This window comes from Pygoscelis adeliae, unplaced genomic scaffold (genome assembly GCF_000699105.1).
Source record: "Pygoscelis adeliae isolate BGI_AS28 unplaced genomic scaffold, ASM69910v1 Scaffold27, whole genome shotgun sequence".
NCBI lineage: Eukaryota > Metazoa > Chordata > Aves > Sphenisciformes > Spheniscidae > Pygoscelis > Pygoscelis adeliae.
Window position 1 is genome coordinate 9266278 of NW_008825410.1, and position 24041 is coordinate 9290318.

At 41.4% G+C, this 24041-nt stretch overlaps 1 protein-coding gene across 1 annotated transcript in view; it reads left to right on the forward strand.

Annotated features, from left to right (window-relative positions):
* Positions 1 to 24041, forward strand: part of KIAA1217 (KIAA1217 ortholog) — a 190734-nt gene that overhangs the window by 74488 nt on the left and 92205 nt on the right. Inside the window, exon 3 of the mRNA XM_009330569.1 lies at positions 13276 to 13471. Within this exon, the coding sequence (XP_009328844.1) occupies positions 13276 to 13471 (196 nt within the window). The remainder of the gene's footprint in view (positions 1 to 13275; positions 13472 to 24041) is intronic.

Here is a 24041-nt window from a genome sequence, read left to right on the forward strand (position 1 = left end):
GTGCTCCTAGCACCCTTCTGTGACATTATTTCAGACTGACTCAGGGGGACAGATGTCTCCTACTAAATCATCAACACAAGTGTCTCAAGCATCTGCGTTCTCCTTTGGAGACTTAGCATTTCAGTGTTCAACAGGCCTGATCCTGCTTAAAATGGTTAATACTTTCCTTTGATCTGCTTAGCAAGCAGATCCCACAAGGCAGACTTACAGTTCATTCACCCTTGTTTTGAAGGCCCTGGGATAATGACTAATACAATCAGTCAACTCCAAGATATTAATCCTTGTCCTCCCTAAGTTACTGCATGCTAATCCTTTGGGTACTACCTTACAAGTGGTATTCACCAGACTTTTCTTATGACTTTGTTTGATGACATTCAGCACATTCCTCGCATCTTTGCTTTCCTCCTATGACTCTTAGCTTTCTACACCTTTTTGCAGGACTACCACTTGCTCCATTTAGGTTTAAAGTTCAAAAGCAACATGTTTGGCAGCTGTTTCCTTTGCCCTTGGTACCTTTCTCATTACAATAAAGACTGGCTCCTGAAATTAGTTTTTCTCCATGTAACACCCCATGCGTGCTGTTAGCAAGGTTCTTCAACCGTTCCGTTAGGTGCACGCCATGTCCCAGCCTTGTTTTCCACTATCCTCCTTGGCCTCTAACATTTTCCACTTTTTTCAGAGGAAATTACTTATGCTCTTTTGTTGATTTTCTCCATATTACCTGTATATGTCTACCTGCCTGTATTAATCTGTTTTCTTTGCATGCCAATCCAATATGGACAGGAGTTGGTACCTCTTGTATTCTGGCTATTTACTTTCACAAATCATGAAGACTTAACACTGGTTTCGACAGGAGCCTCTCTGCTCTGAGGGTCTTTGGTGACAGACAGTGGAAATCCCTGTCATTCTTCCAGCTCACTGGGACAGGCCCGCCTTTTATAGGCTCTCCTCGTGTTGTTCAAGCTGGTCAAGTAATGTTCATTGAAACCAGCTAAGGATCTGCACTCTCATATACGGGAATGACATCACAGGCTCCGTACAACTCCATTTAGGAGTAGGCATGGGATCCTATCTGCTGGCCAGCAGAGGTTGCTCAGAGCACGTTAGTTGAGTGTTCTGCGCTCTACAGCTCTTTATCTCTTAGTAAGTCAAGTCCAGGGTTTTTTAATCTTCTATGGGATTTACTCCAACATCCTGTTTCTCCCCTCATGCTGGGTGTTTGCTCTGATGCCTCACCTCTCTAGAACAATGACGGAGTCGGTGAGGGAAGCAGGAGAGAGGGGATTGTCCCAGGAACCTGTCCCTGGGGTGGGCGAGATTGCAGCCCGTGCTGCATCTGGAAATTGCAAAGCTCTCCTTGAATTAATTTCCCATCATTGTGGACTATATATATCCACATGCATGCCCGCAGATGGAAAAAAAATAATATTCCCCTACAATCTAGGAGGAAAGGAAGAAATAGATCATCATTGTTTTCCCTCTTTAAATACCCTTGAGGTCATCAGAGTGCTGATGAAGGCATCAGTGTGGTGTTGAGTTTGGAAAGGAATATAGAAAGTTAAGAAATATTTTGGAAAGTTCCAAAGGAAGCCATGCTTCAGGTTTGGATTCAGACCCAAATGTCTTCAAATTTCATTCATAATAAGGTCTTTACGTGGGCTGCAGTAATGGTCTTGATTATATTTCTCCCATATTGGCATGTCTGGATCTTCTTTAGGTGATCTGAAGTTTGCTATGTAACACTGTGGAGGCCTCGTTTGCTTCCTTGTGCTACCTTACGCAGGAATCGGTGAAGCCTGCTGCTGCACTGCTGTTGTGGTTCTGTAGTTGTGTGTGGTTCATTTTTCCCTGCCAGACTGTGTTTATTCAGAGAATGCCGATTCTTAATCCTGCATCACATCCATATGATTTCAGATCAACTCCCATAAGAGGAGGGAGAGACTTCTGGATCTAGGTGGACTAGTTTTATATATTTTAACTGCAAATCCTCGTCTATCTACTTGCTTTAAAAATAAAATAAATACCATGTTATGATAAGAGGAGAGGGAGAGGTAAGGATACAGACAGCATTTTCCCCGGATTGGGGGTGGGAAATGTTGCTGGTTTTGTCAAGCATCCTCATTTCCTTACCCACCCTGAGGTCAGAATTGATGTTTTGCTTCCTTTGGGAGTAGGAAAGTCCAGAGAAAAGGGACACAGTTGTAATTCCCCATGAGGTGACAGGGTTCGAGGAAACTAAGTAGCTCAAGCTGATCCTATGCAATGGCTTTAGGGAGGGCGACTGTTGCACTCTTTTAATGTTGCCATTGTGCAGAGTAATGTCCCTTCCAAAGCATGGTCTTGATGTGTAATGATGCCTGAATGTCAAGCAAACATGCAGCATGAATTTTTCCTTTGGAAGTTTCATGTATTTGGCACTGAGATGGGATTTAGTCCTTAGAGAATCCATAACTTTTTTCTTTTTAATCAGGGGAATAGTTTAATTAAAGGGTAAATAGAGCTTCTCAGGTTTGCATGTGCGGGGTGGTGACATTATAAAAACATGAAAAACCCTAATACAGTTTCACTATTACTGAGACATTAGCAACAGACTGTTTTGTCTCTGTGGTTTGGAATTGGAATTTATCCAGTTGTTGCCGGAAGGCTACATTTAATTTGCACTGTGTTTGCATAAATAGCTTATTTGTAAAAAAATTGCATTTCACTTGAACAATTCTAAATGATGCATTTATCATAGGGATAAAAATGATCTGTTGTTCTCTTTAAAGAAATGGCATTGCACTTCCAAAGTATCCAATTGACAAAAATGTGAAAAATCACAGCATACTTACATGTTGCTTATCTCGTCCCAGAATCAGCTCTCATATGCTCATATCCCCTGGGTTTGTAAAATTCAAAAGATTCTTTGAATTGCTCTCTTAATTATGATGTTGGTATTATAATTGCTTGCTAAATAAGATTCTTTAACAATGACGTCCTTGTTATCAAAGCAGTTGCACTTCTTTGCCTGGTATGAATAGCTGCATGCTCTGAACGGGGCAGCAGCAGTTGTCGTGGGAGCCTGACTCTGGCTGAAGGAGGAATCGATTGCTCAGAGAAGGTTGTTTAGAGCACTATACAAAATCTCTTTTACTCCCACCTCCACCCCACAGGCAAATGAAGATTAAGGAAAATACAGGACCTCCACCTATAAGGACTGAAACAGCAGCAGGCAATTTCCCCTCCAATTTGCATCTCATTCATGGGTTGGAGGGAAAAAATGTTTGGGTTTTTTTGGCCCTTAAACCCCTTTTAGCACATTTTCATGTTTTGTGTGCTTTAAGATCAGATGTGGAATAGTAAAGAGAGATGTGATTGGAGAATACTTTTTAATCATATCATAGTTTATCTTTTATTCTTTTTAAAGTTGTGGTTAATCAAGAGTAATATAGTATTTCTAAGTTCTGCTTTAAGGATTCCATGTCTCTGTAGTAAGTGTGAAACCAACACAAGTGTAATGACTGCTGCTAACTCCAGCCAAGAGTTGTATCATTTCTTAGGAATAATGCATATTTTGCCATTTCTTGTCAGATATCGTTGCTAGATATACATTTGAAGCTGTGTGGCTCAAGCCTCTGCCATTAACTCTTATATTAGAAGAAAATTCTCCCTTTCTTTGACACACCACCACACGTAGCGCATCCCAACTGAGTCCAGCAAGGGTCCTGAGAATATTGCATATTAAGTATTGATAGACCATATTGTTCCCTGGCACATGTGCCTTTCCTTCATTATTTTTCAGTTTTCTCTTCTCTTCTCTTCTCTTCTCTTCTCTTCTCTTCTCTTCTCTTCTCTTCTCTTCTCTTCTCTTCTCTTCTCTTCTCTTCTCTTCTCTTTTCTTCTCTTTTCTCTTCTCTTCTCTTCTCTTCTCTTCTCTTCTCTTCTCTTCTCTTCTCTTCTCTTCTCTTCTCTTCTCTTCTCTTCTCTTCTCTTCTCTTCCTTTACTCAGTATACTTTCAATATGTACAGGTTATTCTCTTTTAATTTCTATTGTTCTCTTTTTCCTTTTCCTGTTAACAATTATCTCTCCCCCTCCCCTTCTTTTCTCTCTTTGATCCACAGGTTTTGCAGTGCATGTTGGTCTCCCTTCATTCAGAACTTGACATTCAAAGGTACTTGATGAAAATTGAATCCTCTCAGAGAGTTAGTACTGTACTTTATTTTTTCTGCACTCTGCTGTGGATTGAGTTTGTTACCCTTTAACTGTGTGTGTCTTGCTTCACAACTAGCGTTCTCGAATAAATATGGATCTGCATGCTTTTTCCCTCTGTATTTCACAGCAGTGAAGTGTCATTCATATAGATTAATTGCATATGGGAGTGTGATGCATGTGCATCCTTTGACAATTTTTTAAATTCTGACTTTTCCTTTAATGGCATGATAGACATGAAGTCCACACTCTTGTCTTAGATGCTTTGAAATCCACCAAAAGTCAGTGGGAGGTCTAAATAAATAACTGATCCCTACCAGCTGTCCCAATTCTAAGTTTATTTATGTATTTATACATACTTGGAACTGGCTTAAAGGGTAAAAGTCTTGCTGCAAAGTTAAGGACAGCTCTGTGGGCACAGGAGTAAATATTTTTGTATTTGACATGCAAAAAAGCTTAGTTCTGCAACTTGCAAATTGATCTTATATGTACACTGTGCACCTGTGAAGTCACTTGATTCTCACCATTCTTCCTATTGAGCTCCTCTTCCATTTCTATATGGCTTGTAACACCATATAGAATGGATGTCTATGAACAGTTACTTTTTTCCCCACCCAGGCAGTGCATGTGCACATGTCTTTCAGATACGTACGTAAAAGGTACCTCTGCGTGGTTTCTACTGCAGTCAAAAGCACAATCACAAAAGCACCAAGATAACACGTACTGCAAGCAAGGAATGAGGCCTTGGAGCACGCAGAGTGCGCAGCGTCTTATTTGCAGCTGATTCATCGCTTCCCGACTCATTTTGTTTCCACTTACAGGATTTAAATAGGCCAATAAACGTGCCGACCACAGGGAAGGGTGGGAGTGGCAGAGGTGTGGAGAGCAGTAAGGCTTCTCCCTCCTTTGCCAAGGAGGTGGCCTCGAGGGAGGGAAAAAGAAGCGAAAGGGCACTGTGACAAGGAGCTTCTCCTGCTCCTCTCTTCCACAGCATCTCTCTTGCAGCAGCCCCCCTAACTCACCCCAGGTGCCAGAGCAACAAGCTCTGATAAGTGCTTTGTCACACGTTGACTTCCATGAGTAGAGGCTAAATATAAGTCACGGGTGTGGGTATGCTGCTGCCAGAGGCAGCCCTGCCTCCTGCTTGCTTTTCCCGGGGGTTTGTTCTTGCCAGGGGCTGGCAGCGCCCACCGGCTGCCGGGGCCCAGCTCACACAGAGGGCAGCTCACGCCCTGCCCCAAAGACCTCGCTCCCACTCACCAGCCTTCGTGTTAATAGCTCTTTTTTCGGTTATTTTTAAAATAGCATGTTAATTAAGACCTCCTTCTTAGCTTGTAGAAACACAGAAAAACAGGTTTTTCCAGGACCGGTGCATCGTGTTCCTTTGCTTTGGGAAACAGACACCACAAAAACAGACCCTCCTCCTGTTTTCCTTAGGGACATGTGTGGGAGCACAGGGATGGGTAGATAATAATTTTCTTGAATCAGAACACACTATCCCCTAGGTACATTTAGGCATCTGGTATATATTCCCCCCCGCTCCCGCCTTTTCCATGTGGTTTTAAGTATGTAAAGATCTTTCCCTTTTAATCAGCATAATGACAGTTTTTGTTTAAATCATCCCTTTTAATCTTCAGAGTTCTCATGACGGTTTTGGGGATTGTGTAGGTAGGAGTTACCTCACCCACTGCTGATGAAATGCAGCCATCTCCCGGATGGAACAAGGGGTCATGCTGGCTCATGAATACTTCACAGTAGGGTTTTTAGGAGGGAAAAGAGAAATAGCTTCCAACTGAAACTGCCATAAGTTTTTAATTAAGACAAATGTTGATGTCCAGGCTGGAATTGGAAACAAAGTAATAATAAACTGAAGCTATGATGCAAGAACATGACAGAGACTGTGAAAGAACAAATGTTGCTGTGAGCAAAATTGATGGAGCCATAGAAGCCTTTGCAGGGAAAGATAGTGAGGTGATCAGTCACTTCTTAAATTTAGCTATAACGTATAAATAAATACTTCATGTCAGAAAGCATCAGAATAAAGCAGAGAGTTATACGATTTTATTTTAAAATGAAAGATTTATTTCATTCAGTGTGATTTTTGCTTATTACCAATGGGTGATTATTAGTTTTGTCTATCGTTTTACTTCGATTTCTACCCTAAAATCTCAGGCTGGCATTTGTAGAAAGAGAACTTTGGATTCGGACAGAAACACGCTGAGAAATATTTTTACACTTTAACGTGGATGGCTCGGGTTTTTCTGATATTTCATGTATTCCAAAGAGATGCCACAGCATGTTGCATATTTCAGTCTGGACTTGTCTGGACCAATTAAGCTGCTTTTAGACGGGCTGCTGAGTTCCTTAGGGCAACATTTTCAAATGCAAGTTCCTCCAATTAAACATCTGAATAAGAGGTCTGGCAGCGTAAGTGCTGAGCACCTACAGCTTTTATTGCTTCTAATGAATATCTTTACTGTAAACACACAGCTTTCCTGAAGAACAGGCTTCAATTTATCTAGGTGCTTACAGTTAGGAACCAAAGTTTGAAAATGTTGCTTCATGTCAGTCATTTATAACAGTTTCATGGAAAACTTTCTCTGATATCTCTGGGGATCACCCTGCTGAAGAGCAAGCCATGGTCCTGTGAAGGGCGAGCAGGAGTCGGCAGCCTGTGGATGTGCTGCTTGGTGATTCACAGCACTCGGGATTAAAAGAAATGGGGTTTGGCAGCTTGCCACAGCAGGGAGCATGCAGCTGGCCACCAACAGGAGCTAGCAAGGCTCCTGGGAAAATGTGCAGATTTTTAGGATGATCTGAATATCATTCTAACCTAAAAATACAGCAGATAAATTCTGACACGTCATTAGACATGTTTTTTTCTGCTAGGTGAAAGAAACTGGGGTCAGCATCAGCAAATACAAAGAGTGGTGATAAAGATCCTGTCATAAGCAGGGAGGAGTTTTGCTTTCAGATAAAATCATAGAGATGAGTAAGATAACCACTCAGCGTGGCGTTCTGACCCCGCTGTAGCGATGGGCTCTGGTAATGTGTGCCTGTGACTGAGCATTACCAGGTTTTAATGCAGCACCTTCCTGTGGCAGCTGGTGCCATTGGCTGAGTTATTTTCCCCTCCTTCTTGTTCATGCTGGGAGGGAAGGGGAACGCTTTCTTTTACCTTACTTGGGAAAATTCTTCTGGGTCTGTTTCCTCCCTTCCTCAGAGCGTGAAAAGATCTGCACCGGGGCTGTACCTCAGGTTCACGTAGACTGAATTCATTGCTTTGCTTAATTACTGCACTGCAGGCGACCCGGGGAGGGCTCTGTGATTTGTGCTCTGCTTGCTTTCTTCCTGCGGTGAGTATGGTGAACTCAGGCTTTCCCCTGGACCGCCGGCAGCAGGAGGAGGCCGGTAGCACCGCAGCCGAGGGGGAGCTCGGGCAGCACCCAACGCAGAACATGCCTCAAAGTCAGGGAGGCTGCAGGCAAGTGGGGTACCTTGGTTCAGTGCTAGGGATGGTGGGCAACCATGGCTCAGGCACTGTGTCTCTCCTTATCCCGGAGGAAAGACTTCTGGCCATTCATACTGTAGAAATTAATACTGCCACCAAACTGAGAGTGCTTGTGAGCAAGGACCGGCTTTGTAACTTGTCATCATTGATTCAACAGAAAACAGTGAAATGTTTGTGTTCGAAATACAGAAATAAAAGCCAGAGACATCTGCTAGTCCATGAGCAGGCATCGAGGAATAGTATAAATAACTCCTCCAGAGTCTACACGGTGTCGGGTGGGCAGTTGCCCTCCTGCTCTCTTCAGCTCTCGAGAGCACGGATGCTGGCATGCGCCTGCTCCTGGCATGGTACCGTTTCCAACTGGTGGTGGCTGAAAGGAACATGCCATAGATTTTTGCATCTCATAATGGTGAAATAACACACAGAGAAAAGTGAGCTTGTCATGAAAGATGGTTTTATGTTGCATTCAGCTGCTGAATCACCTCCCCGCCCCCAGTTCCCCCCGTGAGAGAAAGTGTCCAAATGCATCTATTGCACAGATGTAATATGAACTTTAGTTTATACAGACATGTATAAGCATTTAACTTTTCTGAGAAAGTGCTACGGAAAACATTGTTACAATAAATGCTTAAAAATAAGAACAGGTGGGTAGTATTCACTTTCTCTCCAACAGCAATATGTCACTAATAGCATGTCCAGACAAGTAGATCCCTGTAGTTGTGATAATATGGGACCCCAAAGACTCTGTATCTTTGGAAACAGCAGATCCTTCCTTCAGAGAACCATAATTTGGACAATTTGACACAAATGTGATGAAGAAATATTATTGTTGCGGTAATAAGAGCTCATGTGCTGTGACAATATTTCAGAGTTCATAAATTCATCATACATTAAACACAGCCTGTTCATATGCATATTTGCAGTCTGTCACATATCCAGTAGCCATCTTCGGCACAAGTCACAGGAAAAATAGTTTACTTGAAGGTCAAGAAAAGCAGGTTTCCATTTTTCTTTTCATTTTTCTTCTTTACTTGAAATGTCAAGAAAACACTCAATTTTTTTTTTTTTTTGCCTATGCTAAGTGTGTTCTTTAAAGCACGTGATTGGAAAGAGTTATTTTACTAATGCTATATTATTTTTTGATGTCTTTGTTTACCATTTGTACACTGCCAGGAGTGCTAGCAACTTCGAAGATGTGTACGATAAGTTTCTTCTGCTGAAGAGATAAGTTTCTGTCAAGATAAAGGCTAAGAAGTTCCTGGAGACAGGAAATAAAAAGTGTGAATTGGTAAAGAGATGAAATTAAATCCTTCTTCAGGTCATGGGATTGTTTTCTTAGTTCTTTTTTGTCTGTGAAAATGTGTGAAGCAAATTTGCAGGCAAGATTTTTGAAAAGGAAAAGAAGGAAAAAAGGTTTCAGTTATATAGATTAGTATGGAAAATAACTGGAAATGAGCGTGGAAGGATGTTATGAAGAGCAGAGCCATAAAACCGGGTAGAACAAAAGGGTGAGAGGATTAGTGGGGGCAAATGTGAGCAGAGGACCAGAGGCAGAAGCATGCACGACACTTAAAAACCATCTCTGGTGCCCTGTGACTGCTCATTACATTGGCATCTCTGCAGTATTTCACCTTTCCTTATTCAGGACCTTCTGATTTCACTCTTAATTATTTGAAATTTTATTGCATTCGAAGAGCATTGCACTTTTTTGCATCTTTTTTTTCTGAGTCAGTGAAAGAACTGAAGCAGATACATTAAAAGTGCATACTTTGGACAAGCTGTAACAGACAGACATCAGTCGTGAGGCATGATTAACCACAGTTTTAATTCTTGATCAAATCCCAAGAGTAGTTGGAAGATACTGGATCTTCTGTAACTGCTACCTCCACGTGTTATACTTAAATATATACCCTGAAAAGGTTACAGGGACCTATACCCTTGTAAATAAAAGAGTATATCCTAAATAAAATAGTAATCTCAAAGCACTATGTAATTATACATCAGTTTTCACCGGAATTGTTCATCCTTATTTTGGCCTTTCCTTTCTGCTGCGCTTCTTACCCAGAACTAGCATAGGCAAGATCTTTTATCGGAAAAGTCCTCAAGGAGGTTCAGCTTTACTCAGCTGGCTGAAAAATCAAGCCTACTGCCCAAAGAAACATGCAGGGGGCTGTCTCCTAACATATAGCTGGGGCGGAAGACCATGGCTGACTGAAGAAATTGTAACCTAACTAGTGTTGGCACAGGGGAACAGAGAGACGCGCTGCCCGGTTCTGAACCTTCTTCTGTTTCTGGCATTTATCCCAGAGGTGTGGCTTGGAAAGTGCTGCTGTTTCCTTGGTTTTGTGTGCCTGTGTGGAATATCTGCTTCCAAATGTCTTGATTTTGGATAGTGCTACTACTTAGTGGGCATGTCTTGAGTTCTCTTCTCTGTTAGGTATTATGGTTTTTGCCCTTTGCTAGCAGATATATTAAAAAGGCAGCCACCCAGGCACAGTGATGTCCCATTCATTGCTTTCACTGGATTTATGCAACATGGAGCTACAGTGCCATCCTGACTTTAGTAGCAGCAGTCTACACTGCGACTCTAGTTGGGTTCTGATGGGTCCTGAAACATGAGCTATATGGTGAATATTGATTTTGTAAATGCTTATACTGCGTGCTAGTTCCTGAAAAGTACTTAAAGGGACACTTTCTGAAATATTATTTTAAGCTTTTGAATTTTTTTTTAAACGTGTTAGTGAATATTCTATGGAAAAAATATATATGGTACGATTTATTAAGTATTTCTGTCTTATTTATCTTATTTGATGTTGGAATCAACACGCTGAATAATTACTACAAGGGTTAGATAATGCTGAAGATTTCTGCCCTGCTTTCGTCAACTATCTTTACAAGTCCTTGTAGGTTATGGCTCCATAAACGTTGCTTGTCCTTTCCCCATTTCATGGGCTGGTTTTCCTAAGAAGTGCTGCCTAGGAATCCATTTGATTATTAAGTAACATCAAGCCTAGTGCTTTCCTATCAAATGTGCACTCATATCTCTCAGTTACTTGAATAGCCACTGTTGTTGCTGTGTTTGAGGATTTTTTTATAATCTGTTTAAAATTCAGAATTACTCCTGAAATGCAATGTTTACATGAGTTGAGCTTGACAAATAGCTTGAAGCCTTTCAAGCTTCTTGTGCGAGCACAATCCGTGATGTGCCTCTGCCTTGCCTCGGAAGGCTCCGGTACGTCTCTTGGGACTGCAGTATTTGGGCTGAGGAATGAGGGCTGCCAAAAGGGCTCTTTTTTAGTCACAGTAATGCTGGCATTATCATCCGGGGGGATCTGAGATGCTGTATGTTAGGTCCTAAAGAATTGCCCCAGGGACAACCAAAGAAACACGACATTGCTGAGGTTGGCTCCATCTGTGCATTGACAGAACATGCTGGGCAACTGCACAGCTGAAATTGCTTCTGGTAATGAAGTATCCCCTTACTACTTAAATTTGCACCTGTTCATATGTGTCAATAAACTATATACATGCAACTGCATGCCTCAGATGACATCTGGGGATTCAAATGAAAGAAACAAAAATAAGCAAAAGCAAAGCAAAATAAGCTTGATTCATATTATCAGAATTTTTTTTCTTAAAGAAACAAAAGCAATCCCCTTCCCAACAAACTCTGAAGTTAAAGAGCTTTTGCGGGTTGATTTTGTTGCCTTTTCTTTGCATCTTGTTTTATTTTTAGTTATGGTTTTCTAGAAAGTGAGAATTATGTGCCTTCTAGCTCCCTATTAATGGATACATACAGATAAGTTATTAATCAGTACAAGGAACTACAAAGCTGTAATGACTTGGCTTGGTAGTACTCCTGTAATATGCCTGTGTAAATAAAATACTTCAGCAGTGATGGCTCCCAAGCCATTTTGGAAAGTTGAATGAAGTACTGACTAATCAAATTCTTTCTCTGTGTTTGCAGGTCACTTGTCACCTCTGTAAATTTTCAGGCACAAGTCCCTGTATTTACAACCTGCGGACTAGTGCTGACCATGTCAGAGGCACTTCAAAGCATACTTTAGTTTGCTGAGAACAAATGTTGTTAGCTTTAAGTCCTGCAAAAATTCAATGCTCTTGAACAATTTCACTGTGGGACATTGCATTTTAATATTTTAATATTTGCATTTCAAAAGTGAGAAGTTTTGGAGGATTTAGCTTTCTTGTGAGGTATTTCTAATTTATTGTAGTTTGTGAGCAACTGCACAACTTGGCAACAACAGGCCTCTATAGCCAGTTAATGAAAATCTAATAAAAGTTAAAGTTCTTCATACTTTCAAGGTCACATAGGGAATATTATGTGATGCATGCTATTGCTGAAACGAGCTCACCTCATTTCACTTGAAAAACCACTGAAGGGACCAGACGTCAGCAAAATAAGTCATCTTGGCTTTCCAGAAAGAAGCAAAATCTTTTCTGGATCTTGACAGCATCTTCAAACCTAGAGCTGAAGTTGATTTTAATACAGGGGATTTTTAATGTACTAGCATCTGGCCTTAAATGATAGGGAAGAGGAAAGCGTATATGTTTTATGACATCTTGTGCCTGTGCTGATTATAGGCCTTTGTAAAGCTCATTTTTACATGCTGGTTTTGGGACAGAGTAAGCTTGCTTTGCTTTGACTTTCTGCTTGAACAGCGTCTGTTCTAGTTTGTTGTGAAATAGACTTTGCTTGAGAGACTGGAAAATTATTCTTCCAAAGTAATAGTAACATGTAGTTGAGGGAGTTTCACTAAACAGTATTGAGTATACTTCTTAAAGCAATCCCTCTTTGTAGAAAGCACTTACAATGTCACTTATAGTTAGCAAAAAAATGTTCAGGACATTGTATCTCCTATTGAGTTTTTATTAGGCAGAGCCTACAATGAAGAGTCAGTAGAAGTGCATAAATGAAACCATGTCTCTCCTCTCCTGAGAAAGTTGGCTTTTTCCAGATGCTGTGTTTAGCAATTTACTAGTATGATTGCCCAGTAAAAATCATACTTAATTTGGTCAGTTAATGAAGACGTTTCTGATCTATGCTGATGCAACAAAAAGCAAAATAATTGTGATTTCAGCTAGAAATGTTGGGTGGCTATTTTGGCCTTGCTGCATGACCCGTACCTTTGATAGATGGCACAGCAGAATATACTGAGATTGATAGCTTACAACTACATCACAGTAATTCTTTTCAGAGGATTTTTCTTAGAAGACTTGTCAACATAAGTGTGTGCGTGTGTGTGTGTGTTTGTGTGTATGTGGATAGGCCTGTGCTATAGTGGTTGGTTGAGCAGCAAGGAATGGCATTACCATACATCTCCTCAGCACATGTCTTATCCTGAGGGCCTTGTTAGCAATAAAATTTGCAATGTGGATGTACAACCATAAAAACCATATCAGAATACCCAGGGACACTGTTTTCCTAAATAACGTACACAGAAATGACCTTCGGCATACCAGTATTTGAAGAAGTTTGGACTTACTCCTTCTCTTTGTTTTTTCCCCCCCATATACCGGTTTCAGTAGACCAACAATGAAATGCTCTGTTTTGCAGACAAGAAGCCCAAAGCCATCTCAGAGCCCGCAGCCCAATTTGGGTGACCAGACAGAACACCTCTCAGAAGCATCTGCAGATTCCTTAGAGGCCATGTCCGAGGGCGATTCTCCAACCCCCTTTTCGAGGGGCAGCCGCACGCGGGCAAGCCTTCCCGTAGTACGGTCGGCAAACCAAACGAAGGAAAGATCATTGGGTAAGACCCCGCTTCAGTCCTTCTCCTCTCTGCTCTTAGCCTGTGTTTTCCCTTTGTGCATTTAAAATAGTTTTTAAATAGTTTGGGCTTAAAAAAGTAAAGACTTTGGTGGTACATTATTTTTAATGTCAGGTTGTTCTTTGGAAATGAGCTCAGTATGGAGTACTGGGTAACTTGGGGAATAGTGAAATTATTTTCATAAGATCTGAAAGTGTGCTGGGAACATGATAGACAAGGAGAAAGATGCAGACCCTGACATGAAATGCTGACTGACGGTTAAAACCCAATATTGCAGATACTTTTTGACAAGCCTGCACACTATGTGGCAGTGAACTTAATAAGATTGCACCCTCTTTTTCAGGCAGGAGACACAAGGGTTTTACTTTATCATCTCTTCAAAGCCAGACCTGGTTGGAAGAAACCTAGAGATATTATTGCCTGACAGATCCAGCTTTTAGTGAAAAGACTTGGTATTTGTGTGGTGGTAGCTTTCTAGGCAGAGGATTTGAATGGATATGCTGACAGAGATGCCCTTTACTTTGGGGCAGTGCTCTTCCATCTGCGTGATGACAGGGGTGATATGTTAGCGCAGGTGGATGACTCTGCTTCCCGCGTTGTTCCCATATCTCAGGGTTGAATTAAGCCCAGCTGTGAACCAGAGCTCCTTTTATAAGAGTGGATTTTGTCCTGCAGACTCTGCTCTCAGCTGATGGATGGTACGAGTAAAGGCTGTTTTTTTGAGGGAGGACACCAGAGGGCAGTTAAACTGCTGCGAGAAGGCAGCATTGACTCGCGTGCGGATTGCTGAGGAAGGCAGGTTTTTGCTCAGAGGTAATAAACTGAAATGCTGCTTTCCTGTAGACTCATCTCCCAACATAGAGAGTGACATAAACCGAAGGCTGGGCTGTAAGTCATACCGTGCTTGTAAGCTTGTCACGGTGGTTTACTCGTTCCTCAACAATCTAAGACAGTTTCTGTCAAGAGTATTACGATATCTGACAAACACAACAAATGAGAAGAGAACAGAGCTGGACAGGGGTCCCTGCCACCCCCAGAGCTGGCAAGTGCAGAGCAGTGGGGCTGGGGACAAGGGGCTGATCCCTGCCCATGTCAGCTCATGGAGTGGCACTGCCACCCTCCCAAAGCCCGTTGGGCCTCCAATATGTCAGACTCTTTGGGGAGAAATTTTGAAGACTCCAACCTGGACAAGACTTTTTGGTTTAGAGGTGTTTTTAAGAGCAAGAGTGTAGCACATGTATGTTTACTATACATGCAGAGGATTCGTCTCTGCCTATATGTCACTGCTGACTAGGGCGTCCTCAGAACGGCTTGCTTCACCCTGAGATTTTCTGCAAAACATGTATTTGCTTCAATGTGATGTCAAGGGGATTGGGCCTCTGCAGGTCCCTGTGCGACTCACAGTCCAGCCTTGCCGCGTGGGTTTCAGCTGGTATTCAGTGATTACCCCAGGCCACGTAGGGTATCTCAGCTCTGAACTTCTGTTTGGGATGGGAGCTGAGAATTGATAAACAGCTTCCGGGAAGCTGTTTGTTGGCATCAAAGGGGGTGGCCTGCTACGCACCACTGCTTTGTGCGGTGTTTTCTCCCCCAAAAGCTGAGCTAGAAACAGCTTTCTCATTGTTGGTGTGTACATATGAAAAGAATACAACAGCCCTGTTTCTGGAAAAGACTTAAGTGCTCATGACTACAAATAAACCTGGTAGGTTATAGGAAGGGCCGTACTGGATTAGACCAAGAATCTGCCTGGCCCCGTATTTTGTCCCCAAGAGGGACCATAGGCAGCTAGTCTAGGCAAGAGTAGTAACAGGGTAAGTACGTGTAGGTATGATCTTTTCCCTGAGTACTCTCCCAGCCTGAAGCTATCTTTAGCTTAGGGATTTCATGGTTATGGTTTCTGCCTGTATAATAACCCTCAAGAGATGTCTCCTCCAGGTATTTGTTCAGTCTCCCTTTGAACCCATGTAAATTTTTTGCATCCGCAGCTGTGACTTTGGTTTACTGCCCAACCACTGCTTTTCTCTTGCTTTGTTTTGTATTTGCTTATCTGCTTTAAGTTAATGTCGTGCCCCCTTGTCCTAGTGTTGGAAGTGACAGCAAACATTAGATCGCAATCTGCTCCCACTGGGCCATCTCTGATTTTGTAGGCCTGTCATTTCCCTCAGGTCATCTCTTTTCCAGGCTGAGGAGTGCTGCTGTAATCACTTGTTCCTCACCCAGAAACCATCCCGGACATTTGATTATCATCGTTGCCTTTCTTTGCGCTTTTTCCAGTTCGATAGTATCTTTGCTGAGATGAGAGGACCAGAGCTGCAGAAGCTCACTGTTAGGTAGTCCACTCTTAAACCCTTTTTTTAGCATCTGTTGCATATAATGAAATGTATTGTCCAGGTTCTGATGGAGGATGGTCATATGAAGATGTACCATTTTATTTAATGGCCAGGATTTCACTCAGCCTGTCTTTCATATACGAGAGACAAGGCCCTTATCCCTGGCTTATCCCAGCGTGAACAGGCAAAATGCAGGGAGGGGGGGGATGAAGCAATGTAATATGAAGCATTTGAGTTGAGAGTTTTTAGATTTGAAACTGGAGCAAAATAAGCCTCTTCCCACTTGCATTGCAGGAGGGGTCACAGCTATGTGTGTGGCTTAAGGGATCATCATACTAGCCAAATAGGAGGTAATATATTGTCACCACCCCACAATCTGTCATTTTCACGTTGTTCCAGGAACTATTAATAGCAAATAGTTTGTTTTAAAAGATAGTCTAAGAATGATTCTAAAATAGTTCAATTTTAGATTATTATTCTTCAATGCATTTCTTTTACAATAATGTCCTTTTCAGTCTTTTCTGCCAGTGTGTTCTAACACCACCATGGGCAATGTTCTGAAATTTTCATTCTGAGACTCTGCAGAGTGTGGCCCTGTTAGGACTGCTTTTACTTCCAGCAGTACAAGGGGAGTGTTTATTTTTAAAAAACAGGAAATTGTTTATAACTTCAATTTTAAAAGCATCATGAAAATATTTCTTTTCACATGATTTTAAACAAGCTATGTATAATCACCTCCCTTTCCGTCTCTATTAGTTTTTTAATTTAATCTAATTTAAATACAAATTATGTTTTGATCCTCAGCCAACATAATTTCAGTGAGGAAAATTACTAACTTTTGTGAATTTTTATTAATTTTACATTTAATATCTCAATGCCATTGTTTTAAAAAACTGATGTTTTCTTTTTGAACTTCTAATTTTTCTATAGGTTCCTATTTTATTAACTACATATGAGTCAGTTTGTTTTTAAATTGTGGTCTGAATTAACATGGAGCCTGAGAAGGAATAGCAGTAATGCATTTTGGCTACCCCAACATCATGGTTTTGTCAGTCAGGACTAATCTAATAGGACATGGTATTCTGACATGTGAGGCTATTGCATGCCATGTGGAGTCAACCCAGAAAACAGTACTCCAATTGTTGCCCCATTTAAAATTTCAGCCACAGCTTTTGAAATGAAAGTCTTTCTTGGCTAAGAGGTCCATCAGAAATCGGCACTTGACTCATCAATCTACAGCCTGGATACAAAGCGAGATATTAAAATAAATTAACTCACTGTGCAAGAGAAAATTAAATATATTTTAAAGTATCTATTTGAAAGCTGGGAGTTTTTCCAGTGCGACAACTGTGGGAAAAAATTATCTAGAAAAACTGTCAGACCGAGAATCAGCTGAAACCTGGAAAGTGCTCAAAAGCTTTCAACAAACTTCACTTGCAATTTGCCTGGAGGAAGCAGAACCTGACAAGCGCCCAGTGAGGTTACACCAGCAGCCAGCCTGTGCCCGCGCTGCAGTGCGCTGCTGTCGCTGCTCCGGTACGTCTGCAACGAAATGAAGACTGACAAATATTTTCACTTGTAGTCTCTCTTGTGCACATCTGTACAAACGATGGGCCTGATTCTTTGTAAGGGCAGGCGCCAGCATCCTCTGTGGTGACCAAGTGGCCGGGGCGGTTGACACGATCGGTCGCAGCCCCGAAGGGCAGGGTGTGATTACAACCTCCGATTGTAGTAACAGCTGTAGGTGCTCATGCAGAATTGGCCTGTACATGCAAGATTGGATTAAGGAAGAAAATGGTATTAGAAGGGATTTCTGTAAATGCACAAGGATTTGGGTTTGGGTCAAGGGAGGTGATTCTGCCCCTCTACTCTGCTCTGGTGAGACCCCACCTGGAGTACTGTGTCCAGCTCTGGAGCCCTCAGCATAAGAAAAACACGGACCTGTTGGAGCACGTCCAGAAGAGGGCCACGAAAATGATCTTCTTTTCAAAAAGAAAGGCTGAGAGAGTTGGGGTTGTTCAGCCTGGAGAAGAGAAGGCTTTGGGGAGACCTTATCGCAGCCTATCAGTACTTAAAGGGGGCTTGTAAAAAATATGGCGGCAGACTTTTTAGCAGGGCCTGTTGCGACAGGACAAGGGGGAATGGCTTTAATCTAAAGGGGGGGAGATTCAGACTAGATATCAAGGAAGAAATTTTTTACGCTGAGGGTGGTGAAACTCTGGCCCAGGTTGCCCAGGGAGGTGGTGGATGCCCCATGCCTGGAAACATTCAAGGTCAGGTTGGATGGGGCTCTGAGCAACCTGATCTAGTTGAAGATGTCCCTGCCCATGGCAGGAGGGTTGGACTAGATGACCTTTAGAGGTCCCTTCCAACCCAAACTATTCTGTGATTCTATAAGTCACTGAGGAGGATGAAGCTTTATGGCTCACGGGCTGCAGGCACCTTCTCTGGGTGTCCTGGCCACGGTGCCTGGCTGCTCTGGTCCAGGTGAATAAGAAGCAGAGGATGACTGGGCTCCTCGCTGGGAAACCTGTGCCTAAAATTAGCTGGCATGGAAAGGCCTCTGCAGAAATGTCTGATTCTGCCAACATCTACATTTTATTTGCCTTCAGAGGGATTAGGACTAAAATTACACAACCTCTTAAGAATTGGCATGGGGACGGTCTTAAACAATCATGGAATATTCTGAATATTATTTGTTAGCCCCCCAACCCCAAGTTTTAGCAGGCACAGATTTTAGTGTCTGATTAGTTTGCTGCCACCTTCTATGGAAATGCTGTTACTGATTATAATGGTAACACCTGGATCTTTTGTAGCATTTGTTGCAGGTATTTCTCAAAGCTTGTTAAAAAGAGAGTCAGGGCCATAGTTACAATTTTACACATAGGAAAACCTTTGCAGAGAGAGGGATAATGACTTGGTTGCTGTCACACCATGGCAGAAGTAACTCTCTATACATGTGTATGCAATTTACTATAAGACTTACACAGAAAAATACAAATGTTAAAGGTAGACTTACATATTATATTCGTGGTAATTAATTGTTATTTACTATTTATAAGCTAGAAATTAAAATAGGCATGTTAAATCAGGCAGAAGATGTGTGAACAGCTGTAGATTTTATAAGAGAAGTCTGTGATTTGTTAGCAGTGGCACTGCCCTCTCGGAGTCCTTAGGGCATGATTCAAGCCTAATGAAGTCAGCAGGATCTTCAGTTTAATTCATGGGAGAGGAACTCCCTGGGAACTGCATTTCAAGTTAAGACTGAGTATAGCTTTAATGTATTCAGTCATCTTAATGAAATTTTCCCTATCTTGTCTTTTTACAGTGTATGCAAAGCAACCAACATGCAAAAAGGTCATGTAAATATTTGCTGTCATGGTCAGATACATTAACATGGGCTGTCAGGTCTATAGGAAAAACAGCCTGAAACAACTAGTTCCAATTATTGAATTGAAACACAGATCCTGGGAAATTAAAATATTCTAAGGTAACAGTAGTTTTTCTGTCCAACTTTTCTAGTCTTTATCTTCTTTCATATTTCTTCAAATTATAGCTGAAGTTTTTGGACTTGGAAAGAAAAAAAAAAACCAAACCAACACCTCTTACCTGAAATATTTTGTGTCAAAAGAACAAAAGAAGGTAAACAATCATATCGACATATCATAGTGCTGGGAGTTTTTTCTGTTTCATTTATTGTCCTTACATGATTTGTGAAAGACAGCTATATGGAAGAGTGAAATATGGGCCTTCCCAAGCTAGCACTCGTGCACTCAATTATTGTTTACTTAACACATTCTTCCTCCTATAAGAGAACATCTTCTGTGTACCTGAAAAAAAATGATTCCAAGAAGCAAGATCTTGTGTAGTACATACTGGTTCAACAGAAGCACATTCTGTCTGCCACTAAAAAGCTGATAAGGAGTATATTTTAGATGCTGTGTCACACAGGGGCTGAATTTGACTCTGTTGCAACAGGCTGTATCAGCATGGATCCAATGGGTTCATCACAGTGATGCTGGAGTAGATCTGCAGTGTGCTAAATAAAACCATTAGCTGTGCAAGTCTGTATCTGCCACTGCTATATCTGTTAAATGTTTTTTGAATGCAATCTTTATTATTTATTTGCAGTGCAGTAATACTAAAGGACCCCAACTAAAGATGGGACCTCACCATGTTTGGTAATACACATAGTGAGAAAATACTCCTATTGCAGGACCTTGCAACATGAATAAACCAGAATGAAAAGTAGTGAAGATAAAGAGAGAGGTAGAGTAATTAGGGTCCAAACTGATCAACTGAATAAAGCTATGTCAAGGTGGCAGTGGCTTTCCTCTTTACCACAAATCATGCCTGCACAGAAGGTGCAATGTCTTTGTCCTGGTCTACCACCACTTCTTATTCTGATTTAGCAGCAGCAGTTTGGGCTTTCAGCATTTGATGTCTGCTGGAAGAGGGATTTGGCAGCTGGAATAGCTTGTACAGGCCAAACTACCCTTCAGAGGAAGGGTAGGAGGCCAGATGGAGCCATCCCGTGGGTCATATGTGGCACAGGAGCTATCACTTGGACAAATTTGATCTAATTTTCACATTAGCTAAAATTTGTAAGTCTACCTCTAATACAGTAAGTCACACAAACACCAGACCCTTCCATTTGCACAAGGGCATGCAAAGAAAAAAGTGTATTGCAATTCCATGCATCACAAGATGTGCAAGATTTTGGCCAAACAGAGAAGCACAGTACTAGCCTGTCCCTCAGCACAGTGTATTTAGGATTTGCTGCCAGTGCTGACAGCAAGTCCCTGAATGAGGACAGCTCTTGGATTTAGTCACTGCTCCCAATACTGTTTAAATATTTAGGTAGTGATTCTAATGCATAGTTACAAGGCTGGGCCTGAGTTCAGGTTTCTGTTCCCAAAGGGAAATACTGTCATCTCTGTAGTATCATGTAAGGCTGTCTCTTGGTTTTGTTCTCATTCTCTCTCGCTCTTTCTTTTGCATTTTTGCCTATAGAGTAGCCCGATTCAAACAGGGTAAGAGGATAATCACTGCATCAGAGGCTTGTTGATAGCCTGCTGATTAGGGTGCTCTCTTGGGATATTAGAGGCAATGGTCTGAGCAACTCTCAAGATGGGAGCCCTTCTGGATAAATTTTTAGCTACTCAACTGTTTCATAAAAGACAAGCACTTGGTACCATTGCTTCTACCCAATTACCTTCTGTGATGAATAGACCAGCTGTGGGGATCAGGGCAGAGCAGTGGATATTGTTTATCTTGGCTTTAACAAGACCTTTCATGTCTCTCATAGCATCCTTGTAGCCACACAGGGGAGATAGGGGTGGCCTTCAAGGTGACTAGGGCTTAATGCTTTAAAGTCTAACTGGCAGCTGGTTTTCAGTGGTCTTCCTCAGGGGTAGACTCTGGGGCCAGTACTTTCTAACATCAACAACTTGGCTGTGGGAATGGAATGAAACCATCAGCAGGGTCAAGTCTGACACTAAGTTCAGGAGAGCTTTTAAATATGCTGGAGGGCCAGCCAGCCACTCACTGGGACCCCAGTGAGCCAGAGGAATGGGCTAGCAGGAACTTCATGAAGCTCCACAGAGGCAAGTGAAGTCTTTCAGCAGGGACAGAATAGCCCTGTGCGACAACATAGGCAGGGACAGACTGGCTTGGGAGCAGCTTTGCAGAAAGGACTTAGGGTCTGACAACAAGCAGGTTGAGGAAAGTGATTATTCCCCTCTTCACAGCATTTGTGAGGTTGCACATGGAATATCATGACCAGTTTTTATTCTCCTGGTACAAAAGAGAGAATGACAAGCTGGAGAGAACCCAGCAAATGATCTCTTGATGTTCTTCTCCTTAACCACGCTAACTAAGCTCATGGGTCCAAGATCCTGTTTAATGTAGGCCTTAATGACTTAATAAGAAGTCAAGCTGCTTGTTAGAGCCCATGTAGGTGGATTTCTGGTGTGATGCTGTAACCAGCTGTGCTCTTACATGCTGATGGCTCAACCCCTAAACTTGCTACTGACAGTAGTGAACTCTTTAGAAATGAAATAACTTCAGGAGTGTTGAAGAGAGTTCCTACAGTAAATACAGAAAATTTGGTAGATGCAGCAAAACTACCAAGTCATGTATGGCCTACATGACTTTAATACTCCATGACTTTGGAGTATTAAAATGGTGACATTCTGCCCTTGAATGCATCAATTCTACGTGGGTTAGTACTAAGAATCAGGGTTTATGAAAATAGTCACCACTCAAGTAATGTGTGTTTGATACAGCTGATTTATATAGGAAGGAAATGCAATTGGGTAGGATCTCTCTCTCTCTCTCTTTGTGTTTATTCAAGAGGAAGAACACGTATTCCAAGAAACTTAATTGATGTTTTCTTGTCTTTTTTGCTATTGCTCTTTTAAAAGTTGCTAACAAAAATGTCCCTATGTAAAATACTTGCTTACAGTGTCCATAAATGCTTAACATGTCTACATAGTCTTTGGCAGACACATCCTCTGAAGTTGTACTAGCCAGCTTACTACCTTTAGCTGGGAGCTGGCTGGCCATGGCTTACAGGCTTCTTCAGAGGTCAGGGGCTCAGCTTCTGGTGGGCAAAAGCCGTGCAGCTGCGAGAGCCTGCATAGGCATGTCCTGCACCTGTTCGTGTGTAGCTCTCTGATTTTACTGCGCTAAATTGGTGAATATGAACTGGAGTAAATGCAGCATGGCAGAGCCTATGTGCCCTCTGAAAAATAGCTCTGGTACACATGAAATTTCTAGTTCATCTCACTGAGTTGTTCTGTTGTCTTTTTTTTATATTTTGTCATTAAGTATTATACAATTTTTGTGTTCTTCCAAGTTTACTGGCATTGTTTTGTCGGTTAGGGATATGAAAAAGTCATGTTGCCGGTCAGTTGGGCTATTCTGGCAAGAGCAAGGGTATAGATACAATTATTATCCAAAAGTCATCCTGCCAGAACATTGTTTTCCACCTGGGGAACTGGGTTAAACTGAAATGTTGCCTCAAACTCTCTAGATGATAGAAGTAACTGTCTACACTTGATGGACTCACTGTCATAGGTATATGGACAAAATTGTCTTTTGGCAATAGGCTATTTCACAGGTTTTATCTGCAGTCGGGTAGGACAAATACCAGTTTTTCTTTAGCTAAAAAAAGTTGTCCGTTTTCTTTTTGGTTTTTGCTTTTTCTTCTTAGCCAGCTAAATGTATCTGTTTGTAGAAAAGTGCTAGTATTTGACTGACAGTAAAAATCTTCATTTCTCATAACACTATGTAGAATTTTTATGTGACTACTGAATTTTCCATGTGTTTTTTCATTAGGTGACAAATCTATTGCAGAATTACAGCTTTCACTGTAAGTAGCAGAAAAGGATGAAATAGCAGTAAGAAGTAGTACTGGACTAAATTAAACAGTTCCTGTTTTTATTGAAATTATTATCAAACAACTTAATACCTTGAGCAAAACTCTTCAGGCTATTCTGGAAGAAAATTATATAAAATAAGTAATTGTTTTTATTTCATTAAAAGATCTACTTTTTGATTCTCTTAGTACTTGAAGATAGCTAAGGATATTTATAGACATTTTCTGAATGTGGAGGACAGGTTATCAGCAGGGAGTAGCTAATGAAAACTAGTACGAGACCTTCAGGCTAGAAATACCACAAGGATCATGGCAATGACCTCAGACTAGTTGAAAATGTGTGTGGTGAAATAGGAGAGACAAGTCTTGAGGGTGTGGAAAGTAAGAAAGAACTGCATATTGAGGAATTTCTTCCACACTGCAAGAAATGTTACTGTAATAAACTTGTGTCTGCATAACTTTTGCAGAATTTGGTGATAAGGACACCAACTATGTGTTATCTCTGTTTATCTGATAGCTGGGGGTGGTGGGGAGAACAATACGGGCCTATGACACCCTTACAGTCTTATATATTACAATTTTGTCAAATAAAAATCAAAGAAAAATTGGAAGGATCTTGGCATTCTGGTAAAAAAAAAATTTAAAAAATTGTAAACTGGATTTTGAGAAAACCCTTGGCAGTTTTTATTGTGATCCCTTCTGGATTGTCCTGAAGCGTCCCAATAAAAATAGCTATCATCAAGATTTTAAAAGTTATCCTTAGTTTTTAAAACTGTTGCAAGTCTCAGCTAATGATTCGACATAAATATGAAGAAGAAACAAGGGTGCATTTTCTTAATTT